The sequence below is a fragment of the Convolutriloba macropyga genome, chromosome 7 (genome assembly GCF_964194025.1).
Source record: "Convolutriloba macropyga chromosome 7, txConMacr16.3, whole genome shotgun sequence".
Taxonomy (NCBI): Eukaryota; Metazoa; Xenacoelomorpha; order Acoela; family Convolutidae; genus Convolutriloba; species Convolutriloba macropyga.
In genome coordinates this window covers 9,721,776-9,746,799 of record NC_134474.1, presented here as the reverse complement: position 1 = coordinate 9,746,799, position 25,024 = coordinate 9,721,776, and the positions used below count along the sequence as shown (strand labels likewise).

General features: G+C 36.7%; 1 protein-coding gene across 1 annotated transcript; it reads right to left on the bottom strand.

Annotated features, from left to right (window-relative positions):
- Window positions 1–513: 513 nt before the first annotated feature.
- Window positions 514–23,899, bottom strand: LOC142342592 (uncharacterized). The gene is made up of 7 exons (XM_075393972.1): window positions 22,195–23,899; window positions 21,427–21,606; window positions 18,891–19,035; window positions 17,320–17,560; window positions 3,893–4,489; window positions 2,724–2,964; window positions 514–1,976 (listed from the first exon to the last, which is right to left on the bottom strand). The coding sequence occupies exons 1-7, from the start codon at window positions 23,090–23,092 to the stop codon at window positions 1,288–1,290; spliced, it is 2,991 nt and encodes a 996-aa protein (XP_075250087.1). The 5' UTR covers window positions 23,093–23,899; the 3' UTR covers window positions 514–1,287.
- Window positions 23,900–25,024: the final 1,125 nt, after the last annotated feature.

Below are 25,024 nucleotides of genomic sequence, written 5' to 3'. Positions count from 1 at the left end.
TTCCCACCAGCTACACTACTTGCATCACTTGAAGGAATTTTAAAGCTTGCTATGGGCCTCTAATTAAACTTAAATGCTAACTGAGCGTTACCGTTTATCCTGTTTTGAAAGATCAAAGTAATGGAAAATGTATGACATCTTACAAAAATAGACAGCAAAACAATCTAATTCTTGGATTGTAGAGACCCACGAGCACCGCAATATAGCTCCTCGCAACTTACAGCTTCGCAGCTGCAACAAACTTTGGAACAAACTGTGCCTGTCATGCACGTACTTAACAGAATCTTACCTATAAACTACTTACATGAATGAATTAACTGACAACTATCCCAATAACTGTATCACCGCGGTGGAATATGACCAACTAGTAATTACTAGTAATTGAGATTAAGTTTGTTAATTAAGATTAATAATGGTTTGTATAGCTCGCAACGGTGTGCATGTAATTGTTATGGCTAGTGCCAAGTCCTGTCAGGCTAAGTAAACCCTGTTTTGTTATGAGCACATTAAAAGTGAAAAGTCAAAAAAGTTCAAATTAGATCGTTTGGTAGTAGCATCGAAGGAAAAAATGAACGAACGAACAACAACTGTGAACAGATCGAAACAATTTAATCAATTAAACATTACTTATTATTCAATTTCGACACAATTAGTTGGGACCAAATTTTCAACAATTTCAAGTGACATAGCACCACATAGGTTCAAAACTGTCAAAAGAGATTCAATATTCACTTCATAAAATACAATTTAGTTCCTGCGATAGACTTTAAACGTACTAATTTGACAATAAGTGGCCTAACTTCAACTATTAGCGACATAAAATCGGGTTATATTTCCAAAAACTGTTAACTTAACAGCCATAAGTAAGTTCTAATTAAACAACACATGGCATCAAAAATACAATATTAAGCTAATAAAAAAGCAAAGGGGAGAATATAAAGATTTTCTAACCTGAACATCAAGTCAAAATATATAAATTTACAAGTGTGTTTTGTCATAAATATATAGATCATTTATAGATATTTGATAGGTAGATTAGGCGGCAATTAGCTCACAAATAAGCAAAATCCATTAAACATTTCTCTCGTTTTAAGTAAACTTTAATTAAACTTCAATTGTTTTTAATTCATTTGCCAAACACAACACATTGTTCCACTTTTAGTCCAGCTTGAGTTTTAGATCAAATTGTTTGTAAACTCAACAGATGCTAACTAAACGAACATCGTTAATTCTGAAGACAGATGAATTAGAGGGGTCAAATTCAGTGTTCGATTGAGGTCAGTTTGCTCAGAGAGTTGTCAAGGTAACTGTGTTCTCATCATGGGGCAATTCCGTCTCCATTCCACTGTTTTCTCCAAATTGATTACTAGGAGCAGTAGAACTAGCTGGCGCTGATGTTCCGGAATTGCTTCCGTTCAAATTAGAAGCGACTAGCATTTCCCTCAAGAACGGTCCAATATCCTCTTTCCGTTTCACGTCAATTTGCAAAATACTCTGCGAATGTTCAAAGTTCACAGAACGTAGAGTGCAAACTTGCATCATCAAAGAACCCAGCCGGGTTCGGCTTTTCGTGAGCATGGCAGAGGGCGAGCGAAGGGCTGAGGTGAGGTTACTAGTTGGGCTTATTAAGGCTGCGGTCAATTTGGACAGAGGTTGTGAGTGGGGTTGGTTGGTCATCATAGGGTTCCGCTGCTGGTGGTGCCCAGTGGGTGAGATAAGAGCGTCTTCTGTAATCAGAGAAGCCCCGCAAGTGGCACGTTGTGTTGGGTGCTCGCTCTTGATTACAGGTATGTTACTGTGCCCTCCGGGCATTTGGGGTTGACCCGGAGCGGGGCCCCGGTTGAGCCGGTTGTTTTCCATCTGCTGGTTGTCTAGGAATGCTTGGCAGTACTTGGTAGAAAGGTAGGCCTGCAGAGTGTCCGCGTAGACTTGTTGGATGTTAGAAATTGCATCTTTGTTTTGCACGCCAGGCCGATCTGCAAATCAACAAAAATCTAATGTCTCCCATGTTCACCAGTGCAAAGCTCCAGCCTATTAACTTGATATGTTTCAAAAGAACGATCTGTCAATGCCATTGAAAATGCGATCAGTTTGGTTTACCAAAACGCCAGAATGAAACTACTTGCAATCGTTTAGTTCATCAACACCAGTTTTGCTTGAAAAACTGGTCTAACAAATATTTTATCATAATCACCGTATAATATGCACTGCATTTTTATCTGCAGTCAACTGAATCAGCCAATTATTGGACCAAAGAGGATCAAAAAATGAAACTTAAACCTGCATTCCAAAAAGGCAATTTTTTATTTGCTTAATATCAAAACTTTACTACCAAAAAGATTTGTTCCAGACGAGTAAATCTTTTGCTTCACATTCAGGTCCAACAAGAAAATAGCATTAGCAACTCAAAGGCAAATATCCACTGTAACACATTTAATGTATATAATACTGAAAACATTCTCTAAGAATTGTTAGTTATAATTTAAATCTACGATCAGTTTCATCCTCGTTTTGGTTATCCAGATCTTCCTAATAATGCGCATTGAGTGCCTGTGTAGAAACTTCAGAAACTAAGTTAAAAGTTAAAACTGGGTAAGGCATAACGTACTGGGGGGGGGGGGGGGGAGGAGGGGGCACGAACGGAAAAGATGGAAATATTTTCTATAGCTATGAGCCAATTAAAAGCTGCAAGCTTGACAAATGAGACGAGAAGCGATATTAACCTGGTGAGAAGAGGACAACCCCGATAAGGAGGAGGAGCTCAGTGAGGTCACAGTTGAGGGACTTGAACTTGGATATGAAGGTGAAGAAGGGACAGACGAAGGGACGCAGGTAGGGGATCCTCATCAACATCTCAGGGGTGAGGGTGAAGGAGCCAGCCTTTATCTTGTCCATGGAGGAATCCATGAAGATGCTGCTCCTCAATAACAGGATCTCAAATGCACCCGATTTAAGTAGGCTCATCTGAAACAAACATCAACACTTTACTCCATATTCACACACACTAACTTTAGACCAACTATACCTCCCTCCAGTTATAAATTTGAGATGCTTATTTAGCGCGGTACTATGTTAATAAATATTACGTAGGCTTGGCAGCGTAAAAACTTTATGCCCACTAAAACGGGACGAAAGGGACTAGACACCAAAGTTAATTGGAAATTCAATGATTTTTATGAAATAATACCTTTTAGCGAAGATCTGATTACAATTTGTTAGGGGTCTATGCAGGTCCATAAAGGCTTCATTTCTCTAGCCAAGTATACGTTGAACAAGTAGCGCTTCTTGTTAAGCTATGTCAAGCTTATCTTATGCACAATTTACATTAGGTTGTTCCTTTCCAACCTTCTAACACAATTGATCAAATTTATCAGGAAAATGGTATCTTTTGCCTTATTGTTACGATTGAATAACTTCCTGGCCTACTATTCAGTAAACATCATTCATTTTATATTAAATGTAAAACAGTTAACTATTCAGCTATTTAATATTCGCTGTTCACAGAACCGATTTTTAATTGCCTTGCCTTTTTTGCATTTCAGTGCCATTATATGCCTCAAAAAGAGCGCCCACGTTACTATGATGCCTTATTGTTCTTTAGCAAACAATCATTTAGGCACATACTAGACTAGACGATTTTTACATGTACAAAAACGTCATGATGTACAAAGGTCCATAAGGTATAACAGTCAATCAATTTCGAAACAACTTCGGAAATCAATCAAACACCTGTTAAAAATTGCACAAATCTTGCACTCGGAGCTTCAAAACAAAGTTCGCTATAACAACGGCCGTGTAAGTTCAACTTAATTATATTTTGTTTTAGATAATTTTCCTAAGATTTATTGTAAACTGTTGTGATCACGAACAAGTTAATCTTATAAATAGGCACCTTGTCGTGAAGGGATAGTAATTGAAAACCAGGCATCCTTTGACAGAAGGCCACACATCGTTCCAGTCTGTTTGAGGTAATCGCTGCCAAATATCGACACATTTTGGACAGTTCTGCCTCTGGCAACGATGCTAAACCTCCGCCTCCACCTCCAGTACCTGTTCCCCCAGCAGCAGGGTTCCCAAAACCCACTGTGGGCGACTGTTGGTGATGATTAAGGTCGTGGATATGACTTGGTAGCATGGTCTGGTGCTGTTCCGGGTTCACTGGACGGGTTGGGGGCGCGGGCATGAGGAGATTATGATGGTCTGGCGATATGGAATTGAGCGATGGGTGTTGTTGGTTCAGGTTGTGGTGGTGGATCTGGGTGGAATCGGGCGGACGCTGGGGTGGACTTATGATGGTGAGAGGCGTCTGATCAGCAGAAGGCATCATTTGGGATGGGGGGTGACTTTGGTTGAATAATGAGGGCTGGGTGTTGTGATTGTCAATTATATTGGGGTTTAAACTCATGGCTGATAAGGAATCCTGCTGATCACAGAACAAGGAGGATTCATTCGAGGGAATCGGAGATGAATCCATAGTCTGGGGACGGTGCTGAAAAGAAAATAAAACTATTTAGAGTCGTTCAGTCACCTCTAAAAATGGATCGAGAAACAGTAAAATGTAAAATAGTGTTAACTGTGCCTATCATTCTCTCGGCTTCATTTACATTTTCGGTTAAATTTGAAAATTTATTCCATCTTATCAATTTCTGAACTTCCAATTTTTAAAGTCAACTTCGGACGCTAATTAGCAACATTGATACATTTGAATGGCAACCCTTGCACTCATAGGTTTCTGTTCACGCTTAAACACATTACTTTTCTCGAAACAGGTCGAGAAAAATAACTTAAACCTGTTCAAAATGCAAAATATATGTAAAAACATTATTTTGACCCACTAATTGAACGCGTTATTATTTTGTTGAATTTGGAAACAATAACCACAATAAAATACTGCGTTCTACGCAAGTATTAGCCATTTTGGCCTTTCGGCTATAATCCTGTTAGTTTAATTAGACCAATATTTTTTTAAAAAATGTTTCCATCACTTTCACGTGCAACGTGCGTATACATTGTATTTCATTAAATATTAATGATTAAGCCTTTGATCCATTCTCAATTCACTTCACATCTTCGGGACAAAAAGTCGACATAAGAACAAAAATGAAAAAAACTGCTGGCTTCAATAGCTTTCATACAAAGCGCATCAAAATTCTTTAATCATGAAAATTTGGTTTCAGTTTTAATACAAAACACATGATAAAATACACTTTAAACGTTCGACCTCTAGAACGCGTTCGTTGTTGCATACGAGCAAATTCATAATTCGACTTATATGAAAATTCCGTTCTAAAAATAAGCAAACAGTCTTCTCTTTATTTTAGAGGTCATTAAAGCTCAAAGTATGAGCTGACTCAAATAACTCAAAGAAACCACTATTGGTGTGCATTGCATTGTTGATTAATTTATACTGAACGAGGTCTAATCGAGACACGCGTTCTTTGCTAATAATCTAATAATACTGACAGCTTGACTTTGAAACATTCGAGCAAAATGCAAACTCAAGAATTCAATTTCATTCTCTTCGTGTTTTATTGAATTCGGGTGTATACAAAACCCTTTTTATAAATAGGACAGGAAAATATCTCGAACGATTCAAGAATTCAAAACTGAGACAACATTGTTTAAACATTGCAATGTTTGATTTCCAAAACGGGCATCGTGTACCAAACGCTTGAAAAGCACATTTATAAATTAGTATTATTTATTATTCATTGAAATTTACAAAAAAAAGACAAATCAAAAAGACTATTAACCAAAATGAAACGGTCAACGGTGATAGAGCGAGCTATAAAATGGCCATCAAATAGCAGTCGTGTGTTCCAAAAATAATTTGGGCAACAAAAATTTAATAAATTTTATAATTTCATTTTCAATGCATGGTCCTAAATTTGGTTCCGTTGTCTTTTGATCCAATGTCAAGCACCTAGTGCTAAAGTTGAAATTGTTAGGTAACAATTTTCACGTTCTTTCCATTTCGTTTGTTAAGTATTGACAAATATTGACGAAAACCAATCGTAGGACATTCGATATTCATCTGTTCATTTTGACTCGGCTGTCAAAAATTGAAGAAAAATAAGTTGTACAGAAAGGATCGCGAAAAACGAAGGTGTATGCTTAAAGTTGAAGCCAATTTGAAAATTTCAGTGACGTCATTACTTGAAGCCAAAAACTGCCTTCATGCTTATTGCTACAATGATGAAAATGAGATCAATAAAGAATAACTTAAATATACGCAACATCTTATTAGACATTTTTTAAATAGGTGTCAATTTGCAGAAAAATATCAAGCGAACAAGAGTAAGGATGGCAAAAGGGAGTGTTGCTAATGCTAATCATTAAATTCTTTCAGAGACACTGATTTTCCACCTTTTTTAAGATGGTTTCTTACTGAGAACCCATTTTTCCTAGTGAATCGTCCAGGATGTTAAGTTCTTAAAAACTTAGACTGGGAAACCAAAATTAGGCAGGAGGTTGAAATGGGAGGGGGTCAAACTCTGAGAACCACACTTCACGCCATAAATTTATGTCTCCTAAACAGCTTCGGTGAATCGCATACTTGAGCCGCTTACGAGACTCTTGAGCCGCACGGATCTAAGATCACTTAAAACGCCCTCAGGACTTAACATGTTTAACCGGTTTTTGAGGACAAGTCAAATGGTCAAGCGTAAAAAAAACGACCAGACAAAAAGTTGGCAGTACGAAAAATTGCATAAACATAGCTGGCAGATTACCAGAAAATAGCCGCAATAGCTTCGTAGATCTGCAGTCTCAAAAAACAGTAAAAAAGACAGACCAACAAATTCGTCTTTTCATTGAAGGCTGATATGTTATATTGAAAATCTGTATAAGTTTTTACTGCCTCTATTAGCTGCTCTCTAATAACCTTTATTTAGAGTGACACACACCCATTTGACCTTATCTCTTTGAATTAAAGTAAATAAAAGTCAATTTCAAAGTGAGGAAGTCATTTTTGAGAGTGAGGCAAGTCAAGTGTGAACAAAAATTTAATCACGCAAATGAACAAAAAACTCGCTCCAATAAGAGCGAAAAATGACGTCACGCACGCACTCTAGTTGAAATTGCATGAGCGAATGAACAAAAAGCAAATTTGAAGTGGTTGTGACGTCATATGGTCGTAACAAAAATCGCGACAACGAAATAAAAAAAAAACAAGAGAAGGCCAATAACAGCCCCAGCTATCACTGTGCGGCTATTAAAAAATACCAGTTGGACTAATATAATTGCTACAATCTTCGTTTGAGAACAGAAAATAAAAACAAAAAATGATGAAAACCGTAAACAATTTTACCAAAACTACTACTTTGAACTTCTGTAAATCAGAACAAGGGCGATGCAAAACGGAACCGACCTTCACATTATGAATTTGTCTCGAGTTTCGGTGAATCCCATACTTAGAGACTGGTGAGGCGTACGACCCTAAGAGAACTACTAAACGAGTTAATGCCCACGTGCTTTACTTGTTGAACCTGTTTTGAGGACAAAGTTCAAATGGCCAGACGAAAAAAGCTATTAGTACAAAAGCCGTCAGTACAAAAAATTGCACATAAAAAAACCAGCAGGACTAATATAATTGCTACAAACTTCGATTGAGAGCAATTAAACAACGAGTTGGCTAATAACCTCGTTGAAACTTTGCAAAATTATTAGCAAACGAAACCAAAATTTATCCTCGCTGAAACCAACAGCTATACGCAGTAAAATATTTCAAACACGCTGACAAGTAAAAAGTTCCGCCAAAATTCCATTCTTAAAAAGAAGTATTTATATAGGCCAAAATTTGCAAAAATAACGGTAAATTTTTGAAAATCAACTTTCAAAAGCTGGTGAAAAGATGGCTCTAAACATCTCCAAGCCAGAATAAACAAAAATCATACACAATCAACTCAAATGCAGGTTACCAATTCTCCAAGCTAGTTTTTTTTTCTGTACGTAATGCACTTAATGAAACTAATATAAAATTTGCCGGTAAGTATTTTATCACTGATATTCGATTACAAATCAGTAGTCCCCCTCGAAATACCTTATTAATTGAGCAGTAAATATAAAGACTATAAGTAGCAGCTATACAAATATTGTGTTTCATGATAATAGCAAAGATCTAATTAATCTAAATATAATTCTTCAACTCGAACTTAATATGGAGATAATTCGCGACATTTCGAGCTAATCAACTATTTATGTTTAAATAGCTAACATCGTTGACAGATCATAAAAAAGTTGTCTTTGACAAACTTTCATTTTATTTATATCTATCAATTATAAGCTCGGAAATCAAACTATCCATTAACATAATTTGCTCAATTTTTCTAGAAAATTGGTCAATTTTAAATTTAAAAATTTTAATTTTTCATGCTAATTAACATCTTCACTGCAGACGAACTAGAAAACAACTTTGCACATCAAAGAGAAAAAAATCAATTTTATCATTTAAATTTATAAAAATAGCTAAAACTAATCGGTTAGTTGTCTGCGACACGCGTTAATTTTTAACATGCTTAGCATTAAATATGTGCAATTTAATTTGAATGCAAACGTGCATAAAAACATCTGAGGCGTATAATAACATGTATCTTTGAACAAGTACAACGGCCATTTCCGATTTGGCCGACAAGTACTTAAGCCGACAACCCAAAAATAGAATTTCAGCCAACAACACGACGGCACACCAATTGTAATGGCTGAAAGAAATAGTGATATTTTGACCAATCCGATTTTTCGACCAATCAAAATTAGGCGTCGGGTAAATTTCCCATTTTTTTCCTTATCGGCTGAACCTCCGGTCGGCCAATATTGCTAGCATCAAGTACAACAGTGGTATTAGCAACATTGGTTTAACATTTAACTAATGATGCTTGCTTATATATCAGCATAACATCAATCGCAAACTTGAGCTCCTTCATAACACAAACAGAACTAGAATCTATGTCACTGAAGTTCATTCAAATTTCACGAGTCGCTCCAGCACTGTAATTCGGACAAGTTCACCAGCCAATCAAAATTGCAGACACATATTGATAGAACTGTATTGCTCAGATATGTAAATAGGTTCAAGGCTTTCTCTCCAGTTCAAATAAGGCGAACCCGGCCTACGCCCCCTCGTTATGCAAAAACGAGTTTCAACATCAATATTACGGGAGAGACAGAGTTCATCATCAAACAGCCCAACCGTTGAGACAAAAACTAGAACTAGTTTTAATATTTCAGGCTGAACAAACTTATTGCCTAGGAATATTTGGTAGCATTTAACTGGTGGAGTTAAAAATAACTACTGTATTTTAGAATCTTATAACGTATAAAGTTTCGTATAATAATTAATAAGAATATAAAATTGTTTTTTCTTCTATTGATAAAAGAGTTCCCAATGTTTTAAAACACCCACCAAACCTGGCATGCTCGAAGCAATAAATTATAAACATACATAGATGACAGATTGTCAGCAAATACCCACAATAGCTTCGAAGATCTGCGTTCTCAAAAAGATAGTAACAGAAACAGACCAAAGAGAAATTTCTTTTTGTTGAATTCTGAGATGTTATATTTTGATTACGAATCCGCATAAGTTATTGCTAATTCTATCAGCTGCTCTTCAGTAACCTTCATTTAGAGTGACACGCACTCACTTGACCTTATCTCTTTGAATTGAAGTAACGAAAAGTCAGTTTCAGAGTCAGGAAGTCATTTTTGAGAGCGAGGTAAGTCACGCGTGACCAAAAACTTAATCACGCAAATGAACAAATCTAGCTCCAATAAGAGTGAAAAATGACGCCACGCATGCAATTCAATTGAAATTGCATGACCGAATCAACACAGAACAAGTGATTGTGCCGTCGGAACAGAAATATTGACGACGAAGGTGGGGGTCTGTAGTTTAGATAAGTAGGGGGACCTATATAGGATAAAAAAAATCTCAAAATGACCTCTTCACCTTGAATATTTCTAGCAGTTCCTAAAAACTATACATTACAAACCAAGCTACTGTTAAATCCAATGTTCGAAAACAGAAGTCAACAATCAAAAACGTATATATCAAAAACAATCAAAAACGTATTCGAGGTAAATATTCGAAACGAAAGAAGTCAAAAGTTCAAGTCATGAACAAACTTGCGTCAGCTTAAAAAATCTGTGGAATCTCAATAACCCTCTTCGCGTAAAAAAAACCAAGCGAAGGCCAATAATAGCCCCAGCTATCGCTGTGCGGCCATTATAAACATTTCGTTTTGCTTTGACGTGCTTTCTAAAATTTGAATTTTTGTCAACTTTAAGATATGCTCTGACGGTAATTTCTAATAATTCGATAGCTCTATTGCTGCATTCATTGAGCAACTTAACTTTAATTACCAACTTAAACATCCATCAAAACTTTTTAACGGCCGCCAGACGATTTGTTGCGTCTGAGAAAAATTTTACCAATTAAATATCTAATTAGCGCAATAACACGTCAGAACTTTCGTACAGAATATAAATGTATTGAAGGAAACAACACAAAGGGGTCAACTGTAATTGACTTTTTAAGCGTCATGTCACCAAGGGGTTCAAATTATGTGACTCACACTTCTTAGACCACAAATATGATATGATTTGCACTACAAAAAAGGCCGATTTCGGCGCACTTATATTAGAGCGTTCATTGTAAATTGAGTCCGGCTCCTTAGAATTCTGAATAAGGACAATTAGAAGCCATATAGAGCAAAACAAGAGGTCAAACGCTAAAGTCAACCGAAACGTTAAATCAGTCAAGCAAGTTTTGCTTAAACACACACGCAACAATAATTGCTAAAAAATGCTCTTCGGTTGAGAGCCGTTGAAAAACACTACGCAAAAACACTCCCTAACAATCGTTTGGGAAACCAATTTCATTGTAAATGATAAAATATGAACTGAAACTTAAAAACCGATATAAAACTCAACCAATACTTCCCTTAGCTTAAATCAACTCGGAAACGTCGCCTTGGTAGTCGCTAGCTTAAGCTAAGGGAGTTTAGATCTTTACCGATTGAGAGGGGACCAAATGAGTGCGAAAAGGTAAAAAGTGTTATGACAATGGTAAAATTTGATTCGTTGAAAAATAATGTTCATGTTTATTTGCAACATATGTCTGATATACTCTTCACTGCAGTTCAGATGCTTCAATAGACATTTATAAAAAAAATTTGAGCAGAAAACAACTTTTTTTTACCGTACACTTTCCTCTAATAGGTTAGCACTTAGCAACAACACCAGCAGAGCATCTTCTAGAACAAGAAAAGCCAAAGATGAGAGCTATCATAAGTGTCGTGGGGCATAAAATTTCCCTTCACACTGTTAATTTACGCATACTAAGAGTTCGGTAATTACTCTTCACTTCATAAATTCATGGCAACAGTTTCATAGAGTCACGAAATACGTTGTTGCGACCAAAAGCGGTCAGACGAAAATCGGAAAATCGGTAGCACGAAAAATTGCATAAAAACACCAACAGGACTAATATAATTGCTACAAACTTTCTTTGAGAGCAATTAAAAAGACCACAAATACCAACTAACTGAAATTCATTACATTTTGATTACAAAAATTAATTATCTCAGTTCACGTTTTGAGTCGAACCACAGTTGATTTATGCATGAACTAAAAGAGAAATTTTATTGGTAATTGATCTCCTAGTTCTTAACTTCAACAACATTTGCATTAGAATTCATTAAGGATTGTACACTATTCAGATAACTATTCCGATCAAAAAGCTAAACTATATCAGCAAATTAATACATTTTTTTATAAGTTTAGAATAAGTACACTTTAAATTAGTGCGTACATGCGTGCAACGTCCTGACATACAACCAAAAATAACGATTTTCTAGAAGCCACCAAATATGAAGATCTACTACCGATGTGAATTTTGCTGGTTATAAATCTTATACTTGAGCTTGAGGAACAAAAGAGATGCTACAAGTTCAAAATAATAGGTAAAGTACTCATCCTTTTCAACTTATTCAGGACAAAAAATTTTTTTATACTCTGATCATTTCGGACCTGCTTTCATAGTCATTACCATGAGCTACCTGCCCTGAGAGAATGAGATATCATATGGATAGTGTCAACTATCATTAGTTGTTTGTGCCCTCCTCTGGTTTAAAGATAATTGGTCGCACAATTTTAATATTTCACTAACAAACAGCGCCTTGTCATTTCACATGACGATTCACGCAGACATTTTTGTTAGTCTCATGGACCTGTACGTGGTTTATTTATGATGCAGTGATAAAACGGCATTCGATGAAAACGGCACCGATGCATGCATTCCATCACGGAGAATTCTATCGTGTTTGTTTCATCGACATATTTTGCACTTTGTCGCGAGTTGTACGAGCGTAGCCTTAGGTTTCTCATTTCGAGGACCAAATTTTTGGCGATTGCTATCCAATTTTATTTCATTGATTGCACAATTGTCGCTTAATATTAACGAATATAAGGAAACTGTTAGCTAACCTCGTTTCTGGTGAATTGGTGATTGGACGATCTACTTCTATTAATCCGGAAAAATATCTTAATATATTTGATACCGCGAGAAAATATCTTGAAAAGCTGCTTGATCAACCTTGTGTTTTTTAGTAGGTACAACACAATGCTAGAATTCAAGAATGCAATAACCAAAACGATACCAGATTGCCACGTATTTTCCTAAAATGCCACTCCAAAATAAAAACCCCACTTGAAAAATAACCCCAGATTGACAGAAAACGGCTGCGGTTGCTGCATAAAGCTGTGGTTTCAAAATATCAAGGAAGAACAAAGCCTGGAAAATTAGTCCAAAAAGCCATGCCATTTTTATCAATTGGTGCGACGGATTGCAACAACTGGTGTGCCAAGTTAGAGTCTACTCAGCAATTACACAAACTAAAGAATGAAAAGTTGAGTTGGATGTGAGGTAATAAGTCGCATGACTGACCTTAAAACTAAATGAAAATCAAGAGAAGGCCGATAAAAAAGACCTGATCAACAGCGTGATGCCACACAATTTCACATTGACCAAAAAACATAAGCGTAGCCTTCCCGTAAAATTACAGCAATTAAATAGTCTTCTAATTATTTCAGGAAGTATCGTTTTTCTTTCGGTAAACTGTACAACAATAAAAAACATACCGAGCAGATTCCTGGAAAACAGCCATTAATTCCCATAACAACGATTGGGATTGAAAGAACAGTAAAAAATTGACTTTTGTACAAAAACATTTTTAAAGTGTGAACTATTTTGATGTTAGTAGCAATCCCAATCAGCAATAAAGATGGTAACTCGGACTTATCAGGACAAAGTTGAAGCAACGGACAACTAAAATGGCAATATTTGGGTTTATTCCGTTTCTATTTGATTTATTTTTCAATATTGACTCTGTTGCTGCTACATTATTTTGCCGATCAACTGCCGCTTAAAAGCACGTTGAGCAGAATGTAGAGTGAAACTAGACTAGAGAGGTAAAAAAAAATCAAAAAATGTTGCACAAGCTGTGAACTAAACATAACCGACTAACGTCGGGCGAATTGCTCTCAAACAACCGGCGAGCTGTTGGCTTCGTCAGTAACTAGCCATGGTTTAGTAAGCTAGCTTTAGCTTAATTGAAGGGGGCGTGAGGTGAGCGCAGCGGGGTGGGGGTGCACCGGGGGCAACAGTGTGAAGGGCGCGGGCGACAGTAGGGGTGCGGTTGTGCAACGGTAGGAGGGGTTTTTTTGGCTGCACGGCCCCTTACGGCCTGAACGATGTGCAGGGGTGGGGATTGAGGGCGTGAAGTGAGAGAACGGGCTGATGTGGGGGAGGGGTGTTGTATGGTTAGGGGGGGTGGTGGTGTGTGTGTGTGGGGGGGTATTGGGTCAACCTCTAAGAACCGCCCTTCACACCATAAGTTAAGAACCGCCCTTCACACCATAAGTATAAGTCTCCAAAACAGTTTCTGTGATTCTGTGAATCGCATACTAGGAGACTAAAGGGCTGAAAGACTCTAAGAGCACTTACTGCCCGCTGGGCGCTACCTGTTACTCCTGTTTTCAAGGACGAAAATTCAAATGGGTCAGACGAAAAATAGGTCAAGCAAAAAATCGCATAAAAAAGACCTACAGGACTAATATAATTGTTAAACTTCGTTTGAGAGTAAAAGATATATTAGCAATTAACATAAAAAGGGTAGTTTTGATTTTAATATGCTCAATTACTATCAGGCTGAAAATCTTAAGCCTTATTGCCGTGACCTTATATGATTTTAAGCTCAGGTGAGACTCACTGAGTTCTCTACGTGCAAAAGTTTTCGTCAATTGATTGAACTCATTTCGAAACTTAAATAAAAATTGTGATGCCATTAATCTAAAATTTTGCTGATTAAATTGCAATCAAAGACATCACAAAAAAGCAGTTGAAATGGAATACAAAAAGTGAATAATAAAAACCTTTTTAAGCTTAAAAAACCTATAACGAAAAATAAGCGTCGGAATAAAAACAAACCCGACAACCCACTAGATCAGCTCCGCTGAGCTACAGCATCGCAGCTCCGAGCATTTCTCAGAATGGCATTTTAAAACCATCTGATTAATTTGAGTCCGAGATGTCAGAGCAAAAACCGATCAATATTTTTGGAAGCAATTAAAATTACATGACAAACGTCAAGATCTAAATTACGAAATTGCGCATTGTTAAAATATTTTGCGAGTAAAGTTTGAACTAAATGAGAGCAGTTCTTGGTACCGCATTTTCCTCTCACCTTTGGCAGAAACTTTGACCCAAACAACTATCTTAGCCAATCCATGATCCTCATTTCCTTAAACTTTCCTCGTTCAGATTTCAAAAACTCTGTAAGCTCATAAAAGCACATGAAAAGTATATATATTGGAGGGTGTGACAATACAGACCAGCTTGGAAACAGTTCATTGGCTGTGAATGGGTCCCCTAGACATGTAATTCAAGGCAAACAATTCACCCGCTCAATGTTTACAGAATTCAAAATTCAGTTAAAATCTATTTACCGAGAAAGCATTTTAAGCGCGAGAGTGAAAATCTGGAGCCTAGCCATAGGTCATGTGATTTCAAGTCGTACATTATAAATCTAAAATATTCCCAGTCAATCCCAACCTTCTCTTGGCATAAACAGGATTAAATCCACTTTCAGAGCCAAAAAGTGGTCTAGCGTCCACTACAATATGCAAATGACGTTAGTAGAAGAGCATGTATTTGCTAAATTCAAAGCAAGAAAAGCCAAAATTAAAAAGCGAGAGCTATGATCTCTAGACAAAAGAATAAAGGTTAACATGAATCAAAATGCGAGCAAGACTAGCCATAATTACCGAGCGACCATTCTCGTTTCACGAACCAAACAGCAAACACATTAAGGAAATCAGTTCCTAAGTTACGTATGTACTACCTAGACGGGCAAAATTTTATCTATAAAGGTAGAATTCCTCATTACACGATAGATACCACCGTTGTCAAATATTTCCATTTATTTTTTTTCGAAAATTAGTACAATACAAATGTGCCTTTCAAATACCCGTCATAGCATTAAATATGCGCTTCAAAACTGCGTGCGTTGGTTATATACTTTCAAAACGAGATAGTATAATGTTCTACTAGCAAATATTCAAGATTTCGCGTTCATGTAATAGATCAAGAGTAATATATAACAACTGCAGGCTACAAGAACCGAACGTTTTAGCCGAATAGCTACAATAACGTCAAAATGGTACAATTGATCAAAATAATACAATATTGATCCATTTTAGTACAAGCACGAGTCTACATTCAAACACCCGAGAGAAAACAAATTAGCGTGATTCGGTAACCTCAAATACCAGCAGGGTAGCATATATTACCATTTTGTATTTGAAGGAAAAATATATCACATAGGCTCTCGAATGCGTTTTCCCTTAGCTTATATTTCCTTATGTGTTTACGTATGCCCTTATTTCTTTAGCTGGTGAATTCAAAATGAGGTTGCTAGCAGCTAGGTTAGCTAGCATTGCATTTGACGATGTACTACAAAATTTGGTGGTAAGAACGAATAAATTGACAAACAAAATTGGTGTGTGTTATGTCTTACGATGAACTAGCTTTCCAAAAGCGACAGTAGATCATAGCAAAGCTATTCCAGTACGCTAGTACCATTTTAACCTCTGCTTTCATAATATTAGAGGACGAAACTGCAACTGAAGGTTAAATGCATGTTGAGTATACAGCAGCGGTTGCGGTGTTTAGAGTGTTTTGAACACAAGGGCAGGGATAGAATATAAGCTACAATTTGACAGAGGACGAACTGAATTGAGGTGAATTAGTCTGTTATTAATGGCACACTAGTAATACTAAAGCTACCACCATTTATTATATATACCCTTAACACTACCGCTACTGTCGTCAAGGATAGACGCAAACAAAAGTCCTCTATGCTTCGAAAAAAATACTGAAAAACATTTCCGTTTATATTTAGTAACAAGAACCCAGAGACATAATAAACTGTCTAATTTAGGATTTACGAAGCTTAACTCTCGAATTTATTTGAAGTGTCCTCACTAATAATGGCCAAAAACATTTCAGGGGCTTGAGGGCAAAGAAACGATCAGATATTAATTGACATTGGCCTAAAATTAGAATCCTGAAGCCCTTTTAGACGCCGAACTAGTTTCCTAAATTTAGAAAAGACAGTCCGTCCAAACCCACCAGCTGATTTCCGGAATAGCCACATATACACCCCGGTTTCAATTATAGAATCCTTAATCATTTGACACCTGGGGATACTAAAATAACCCATAAATTTTAACAGTCGCCAGGCAACGATCAATCTCAATGAAATTGGTAATTGGCACATAAAGAACTTGTAATTGTATTTCACGTAACTTAAAGACAAAAATAGACGACGCATGTTTCACTAAAATGCTGAAATTGATTAAAAAATAGACATCAGAGGATCGAAACGGATTAACACTAGTGTCTGATCACTACTCAACTCCAAAAAAAACTGCTATCTTCAATTATATCCATTTTGTTACTCTTAAAGCAACATCTTTAACTCAAAAAGTCAACTTTGAACATTGAAAGACGCCAGAGCTCCTCAATTAAAAAGTTGTGAGTCTAAGAAAAAATATCTCGAAGTACTATTGGACTTTTTTTACATAGACCTGGGGATAAAATTCGAACCTGGGGATAAAAAGAGGTTTAGATATTACAATTTATATGTTATAAGCTATAGATTGTTATATTCTACCGAATGGACTGAGCGAGAATAGAGTTCTCAAACTTTAAGCATGAAATGCGCATGTATTACAAAATAGAAGCCATCTAAAACTACTTACAGGTACATTGCTAATGACATCTTCCACTGTCGCTCTCTTACTGTAGAGGTTGTGATATTCGATGCTCAGTTCCTCCATCAACGCCAGCTGCTCCTGGTTGGGGGGCTGGTAGTTGGGCATTTGGGGGTACCCCCCACTGTAGCTATCCCCTCCAGCTCCCCCTGGACCCGCTGGCACTTGGTTAAGTCCAGTGATGCTGTTGGACCTGGATCTCTTTTGGCTACCATTGTGGAATGAGTATCTGCAACACAAAGAGAAAGAGATTAATTTAAAAAATATATATGCTTCTTTTCCGAGAGCAAGTTAAGTGCAACCTTGATGACATGTGCCATACTTTTGTAGAACAAACTGTGTGAGTGCCTGCCGGGGGGGGGGGGGGCAATAAAAGTTGAAATGTTCCCAGCCCAGAGTTTTTAGTCTTGCTTGTTTGTGAGAAATTAAGACTGTACCTTTTCTTGTTAAATGTACATGGTCTAAATTATATAAAATTCAAGGAATTTGTATCCAGTTACTTTGCTCAAAAATTGTTATCCTAAACTTTACGAAACTGATTAAATCTCCTCTATCAAGACCATGAAATCGGGTGACGTACAAGTAGGCTGACGTCATAACGAGCCGAAGTTTTGACCAATCACAATCGAGTACTTACTAGGTGTACATAAACTCGGTTTATCAACTCAATTCCTGTTTCAAAACTATGTCAACTAAGTTTACTTAATCAGAAATGCCCAGTACTTCTTCACATGTAACTCTATCAATGAAAAAGATTGTTTGTTGGTTTGTATTCACGCGAATTTGTGAATACAAAATGTTTGTTCACGTGGGAGGAAAAGACACAGATGAGATTGTTATAATTTTTTACTTCGGAATACAAAACAGTTCATTCGACTACTTAAGATCATCTGATTTTTCGTTTCACGCATAAGTAGTGATTTTAGAGCATTCCATTATAAGAGGCTAATGATACATATTGTTACAAGCTAACGATACCCGATCAAGTTATCCATGCTATCCCTTGATAATTTGTTCACATAGCTACTAAACAAAAAACAACAATTCAAGGAAACGCGTCACAACTTAAATGGCAAATTTTTTACTTAATTTTCTAGGATAGGAAAAGTACGCAATTCAAGCCTTTAAATTAGCATTGATTGAATGCAACGGTTACTGAGTACCTTATTTCACAATTATAATCACGATTAATGAGAAAAAAGTCGGTAATTTATTCATAATCTTTCCAAAAAAATCAAACTTAGAACGCGACAGAAAAGTTGCAGTTCAAAACAGTTTTACAAATAAGATAGAGAGGAGGTAAGTTTAGGCTAGCGGCGTTATAACAAATTGAGCAAACCGCTTAATGGAATACGTACACAATAGCAAAATGGCCAAATTTCCTTAATTCGCCATCATCTAGAAAACCCATTACTTGCTTAAGTATATCTGCAAAAATCTGACTCTAAACCGTCAAAATTGCATGTTTAATTGCATGTAAAAGCAACAATTAACGAGAGCCAATTTGAACGTCACGCCCAAATCCAGGGTAATTGTGTCTGTACTTCAGGGGTTATTACCTTGGGTCTGGTTGGTTGTTTGAGTTGGGGGAGAGGAGAGGGTGAGAAATGCCCCCTGCCGCCTCGTGTTGTGCTGCAGCTGCCTGGTTGTGTTTATCAGTATTCTTCATTTTGCGGACCACTTTCTGCTCTTCAGTCATTATGCCTAACAAACACACACTAACAGTTACACCAACACTAATGTTTAACACTTGGAACTGTGAACATGATGCGATTTAAGCCAAATTGAATATTACCCGACAAAAATTTGAACCGAGAAAGTTTAAATCAGAAAGACTAGACTAATCTTAAGAATTTTTTTTTGCACGATAGAAAATGACCATATGGATCTTTTCTGTTTGTCCCCTCCCCCCAGCTTAGGTGGGTGCATATTATTTGCACCTATTTCACCGAAACAGCAGACCCCTCTCAGAAAAGTTCATGTTGTAAGACGTTATTACTTTTAGCAGCAATATTCTTGCAAGAACTTTGTTTTCGATCAGGGTCAGCAAACACCCTGTTCCTTCAATTTTTCCTGTTTTGGTATCTTATTTGCTTTTATAATTTATCCTATCTGTTCTACTATTTACGCAAGTTAAATTTCCCAGAAGATACTAAAACAAGAGAGGTTTTAATTAAAAATTCATTGGATTGCCTTGACAACATTTCATTAAAAATAAATCAATATACAACTACATGGAAAACTGTCATAAAATATGCAGGAACAAATTTGAGCTTCAACTAACTCTAGAACTCAACCAATGGCTTCGGAAAATCAAATATTTAGATACATTATAAATTATTAGTTCTTTTACGCAAAATGTTATTTCTTCATTAAAAAAAACCAAACGTCAATGAAATTCATCAAGGTTACTCCTATCAGTAATGCACATTTGCTAAATATTCTGTCCACGCAATTTTCGAAAGCTGAAGAAAGGGGGGTTCATACTTCAAAAGGGTACAAAGATTCAGAGCTCAAATCGAGGCAATTGCTTGCAACGATTGTCAACTACAAACCATCCTACATTTATTATAATCAATCCTTGATGCAACAAAGCAGAACCTGAATATCAGCTAAACCATATCTTCCAAACATTTGTCTATGTTTTCTATTAGAATAACCTATGACTAATAACCATATGACTATGTTTTCAATTAGAATAACCTTTTCTTAATTAAAAAAATTAGAACACTCCATTACATCACTCTATGTGTCAATTGTCTACATGTAAAATTTTTACTCCCACTAATTTTTTCAGATTTGGGTTTGGAACAATTTCTTTTGAACACTAGTTATCCACAGTGACGAATTAATGACATTTTTGAAATTTTCGGTTCGATTAAGTCGACCACTTCAATGGTGACAACGTAAGTCAAACTTTGCCCTCTAGAATTTCTCTAGAATGCTTAAAAAAGATTTTCAAATGACGATCTCGCCCCCGTTTCATTTTCCACTTTTTCCCTCTATCAATTATCTCCCTCGCGTGACCTAATTTATTCTTTCTCTCAGTCCTATTCCAGTAAATTAGGGTAATAGGAGCACAAATAAAAAGCAACAACCGCTAAACGTGCATTGCACTTCAATAAAACCCGAGCACACAATTTTTTATTGGGGAAGCCTTTCAAACAATATTTCCTCATCAGATGAAACAAATAAACGCAAATTGCATCCTACATTAAAAATATCAACAAAACAATCCAAATTAACCCCTTTTGCGTTTAACTTGAAAATGATGGCTTAAATGTCAATTTCTTCCATTCTATTTATTGCTTTCAGGATTCAATAATCCTTTTATCAAAAAGTCTTTTATCTACTAATGCATTTACATAAATTTGAATTTCTTTTTTAGCAATTATTGCTCTCTATCGCACAACATATCATGATCAAGAATCTCAAAATGACCTAAACATTCTCTTGTAACCAAGTCAATTTCTCTACCCGAAATTTGATTAAAAATAATGATATGAACACGAGCTACGCTTAAAACAGCGACATCAAAATTTCAAGTTAGTCTTCGGGGCAAATTGAACATGAAAGAATGTGACCAAAAAAAAGTTAACGTGTTAAAAAAAAGTCCATAGGGTCAAGAGTTACGTTGAGTAGTTGGTAATAGCTACAGAAAAAGTTCAAAGTTCTCCTTACAGCCGAAAACAATAATATAACCGGCTTAAAATGATGGTATTAGAGCTTATTATAGACCACTGTTAAGATAGAATAGACCCATTTTCGCGCACCTTGGATTCAACTTTCAGTACTAAGCTAGCGATAATCAATTTTGCGGCTTAAATTGTAAAGGAGAGCAATTTTAATCAAAATTAATCAAAATTTTAATCAAACAAAAACCCAGAAGTCAAACGTGAAAAAGTCACTCGAAAAGTCAAAGCGTCAGACGACGAGATCGATCACGCCAAAATTCACAGAAAAAGACCCGTAAGACCCAAAAAAAAACTTGGCACTTTGTTTGAGATCAATTAAAAAGTCGACTACAGAACTTGCAAGAATTTTAGGATGCAGCTTGGTGTGTAAAATGAGTTTTAGATGAGTTTTAGTACTAACATTCGGTGAGCATTCCGACTTGGAAGCACTTGTTGAGTCTGCATGCTTGACAGTGTCTTCGGGTGACCTTGGTGATGTTGCAGTTGTTGCTGAAAGAACACCTCAGCTCGTCCAGCTTCTGAGAATTGCGACGGAAGAAACCTTTGCAGCCCTCGCACGTCAATGCGTTGAAGTGGTAGCCTGCACAAACAACCAAATCTCAGATCATTCAAATTAAATACTGGACGGATTTTTAGTGGGTGCATATTATTTGCAACCCCCAAAATATTAACACGTAATGATTAACATGTAATGACACATTATAACTGAGCTGCGCATAAGATAATTGGTAGTTGGGGGGGGATGATTTCATCATTCTACAAATGATGAAATTTAGATCACGTTACTGTGATGAGACCACTGAAAACACCTAGCTTCAATCGATGTTAAAAAAACTTCCCAAGTGATTTTTACAGTCACGCGACTATTTTTAAAAACACTATGCAAATTTCCCGTATTTTAGTTCCTGGAAATCGAAAAATCTCGCAGAGCAGACTGCTTTCAAGTAAATGTGTTTTAAAGAAATGAAGACAGTATATTTCGGGAACGATTATAAAATTGATATTTCATCTTTGTATATTAGCCGATATATCCCACAGGCGTGCTATTTTCCCAATGTTAGTATTTTGCAGTTCATTGCTTTGCAATTTGTGAAAATCGCAGCTGTTTTGGATAACCACAGCAGTGACTATACCAATCTGACAAATTGAACTCAAAAGGATCACTGACCAGTTGCTTTATCGCCGCAGACCAGACAAGATTTGTCTGCCACACTTGCTCCAGACAAATTTCCTTGTCCAGGTAGACTCGCTCCAGAGTCAGATTTGGTCAGCGGGAGACCTTGACGGGAGTCTTCGTTGTCAACTGGCGACTCTTTCCCACTCATCTCCTGCTTAATTTGGACAGGTAGCGTGTTGATCTCCAGAACGGTTGATAAAGATGTCTGGAAATTGGACTGGAGGGAGTTGGAAATAACCGAGGGTAAAGGTGAGCTTCCATCCGAACCAGGGTCTGTGCTCTCCCCGTTAAGGGATCTCTCCCGCTCCTTGTCCCCTGAAGTGTAGGAATTCGGGGAAGCATCGGACCCGCCTGATGACATTGACGAGATCCCAGAAGTCGAGTCACCCGAATACTTGCCATACATACGTTGGTCACTGTTCTTGTACTCGCTCTCAGGACTTGTTGAGCAGTCTGAACTATTCATGGATCTCAAATTTGCGGCCGAATTGCCCAAATCAAATAGTTGCGATTGCACCTCTTGAACTCCTGGCGATGAAGATCCGACCGAGTCGATTCCATCGTCATTGTTGAAATCTGTAGCTCGTTGATGCGACATTTTCAACAATTTCGGAGGTGGAGAACCTTTGCCAGTATCCATTAAGGTGATATCTGGCAACCCAGAGTTTCCATGACAACTGGAACCCTTGGGTGACTTGTGACGGGCAGATTTGGGACTGAGGTGTTTGCTGGTGGTCGAATGACGACTTCCGTGATGGTGCCTCGAATGTGTCTTTCGATGACTGTGAGAGGAGGACCCATCTTTGAGGCTTTCCGAGGACTTGTTAAGTTTCGAGGACTTGTGATGTTTCGAGGAACTGCGCGTGTATGGATCGGTGTCGCGCAACATTTTCAGTCAATATTTTCAGCTGAGGTCGAAATGTACGTTTTTAAATCAGAACGCCGGAAAAAAGCGCAGCTCTAATTGAAGAAAGAATTATAAGTACAGCTGAAATAGTACATTTGTGTCCTTATTCATGCCAAATTAATCTGAAATACGAAAAATAAGACTTCAGTAAAAAGTAAAATAGGAAGAAACTAACACTTCATCAATGTTTAAAGCACAAATTCTCATTGGCTGAATTCAGTTCAATTTTTATAAGCGTAGCGGTGCACACAGGGAAAAGAAAATAAGGAAAACAGCTCTCGAGAATAAATTTCGAGCTAGGCAACAGAAAGCGTCTAGGAAAATGAACCAAATTAAGAGAGAGCACAGTGGAACTATTACAAGCTATAGCTCTACTATTTCTACTATCTCTATAGTACTATAGCAGACGGCTGGCTATGTAAGCAGGCAGCAGTTGGAAATGTGAAACACTGTAATACTAACAACGTATATCGCGATACAAGTAAAAAAAATCGTGGAAAATTGGTTTAAAACGGTAATGCTTTCAGGGAAAATAACAGTACTAAAATCCTTTTCTCCTCAATTCTAGTCAGTAAGGTCGACAAAGAGTGAAACTGAGCAAATAGAACAAACAGTCGTCAGTTTATACGTCTCGCTTTCTCCCTCTCCTAAATCTAATAGATTTGTAGTTCTATAGTTCTATCTTCTAGTTATGAAACTGAACTCAAATATGCAAAACTAAGCCGATACCAAATAGTTAACATGACTTTAAACATGCACTAATAGCAAAACGATGCTCGATGTGGTTAAGAAAATTATGCTATTTATTTAACATTAGTTATAATAAAATATATAGAATATGAAAACCAAATCAAAACTATAAAGGATGTATTAAGCCTTAGAGGCTACCTGTGTATAGATTAAATTGCAGAAATGAGCACCAAACTGCGGTTTATGATAGTTCGCAGGTATAAATATTCATAACGTCATTGTTAGCAAGTTATTATTTACTCGATCGAAATTAACGTCTTAGTCAATATTTATTCTGATCAGCAATCTTCGTCAATGCGCAGGATTGTTATCGCAAAAGCAATTTCAGCCTATCTTGAAATCGATAACAGTTTCAGCTGAAATAGACGTATCTAATTCATTTCTAGAGACTTCAAAATGATTTTCAAATGCATATTTAATTAGATCGTCAATAATTTGCCCAAAATAACAGGAATTGAAGTAGATTAACAATCTTGTGGTAGAGAGCACAAAATCTCTGACCAAAAAGTCGACTTTTGTCCTTTAAAAAAAACAGAACAAGAAGCAATATTAAAAACCAAATATTAAAAGACTAACTTCAGCTATATCTGCAGGTTTAAACACTCTTTAAATGATTCCAATTGAATTAGTCGACAAAGTCTATCAAGCAGAACATAACCATGCCATTGGTTTACAATTATTCAATTTTATTGTCGGGCAATGTGAGAAACAACAAAAATAAACTGAACACAAAGGAATACCACTCTAATGAACAAAACCAGGATACAAAAAAAAACAAAAATTGCATTGAAATAAACAAATTTCTTCTTCAGAAAAGACAGAATAACGGCTATCTTCCCTCTAGAGCAAGAAATTCGCCCAGACATAGTTAGAAGCAAAACAAAAAGAAAACAAACAAGAAAATTGACGATAAATCGGGCAACGCATCCAATTTAAATGTCCCATAAACACTCATGGTGTCGTAGACATTTTTACTCTTTGATCAATTGAGAAAATAAAAAATAGCTTCCGGAATTCATGAGTTTTTAACACGCTGTTACTTAACTCAGGCAGCACACAATTGAGTTGCAGTTCAGTTGTGATAGTTCCGTATCAATTCACATGAGCCACTGAGGCAAGGCTATGGCCCGCGATAGTTACAATGTAAGTTATGAGTTATATTTA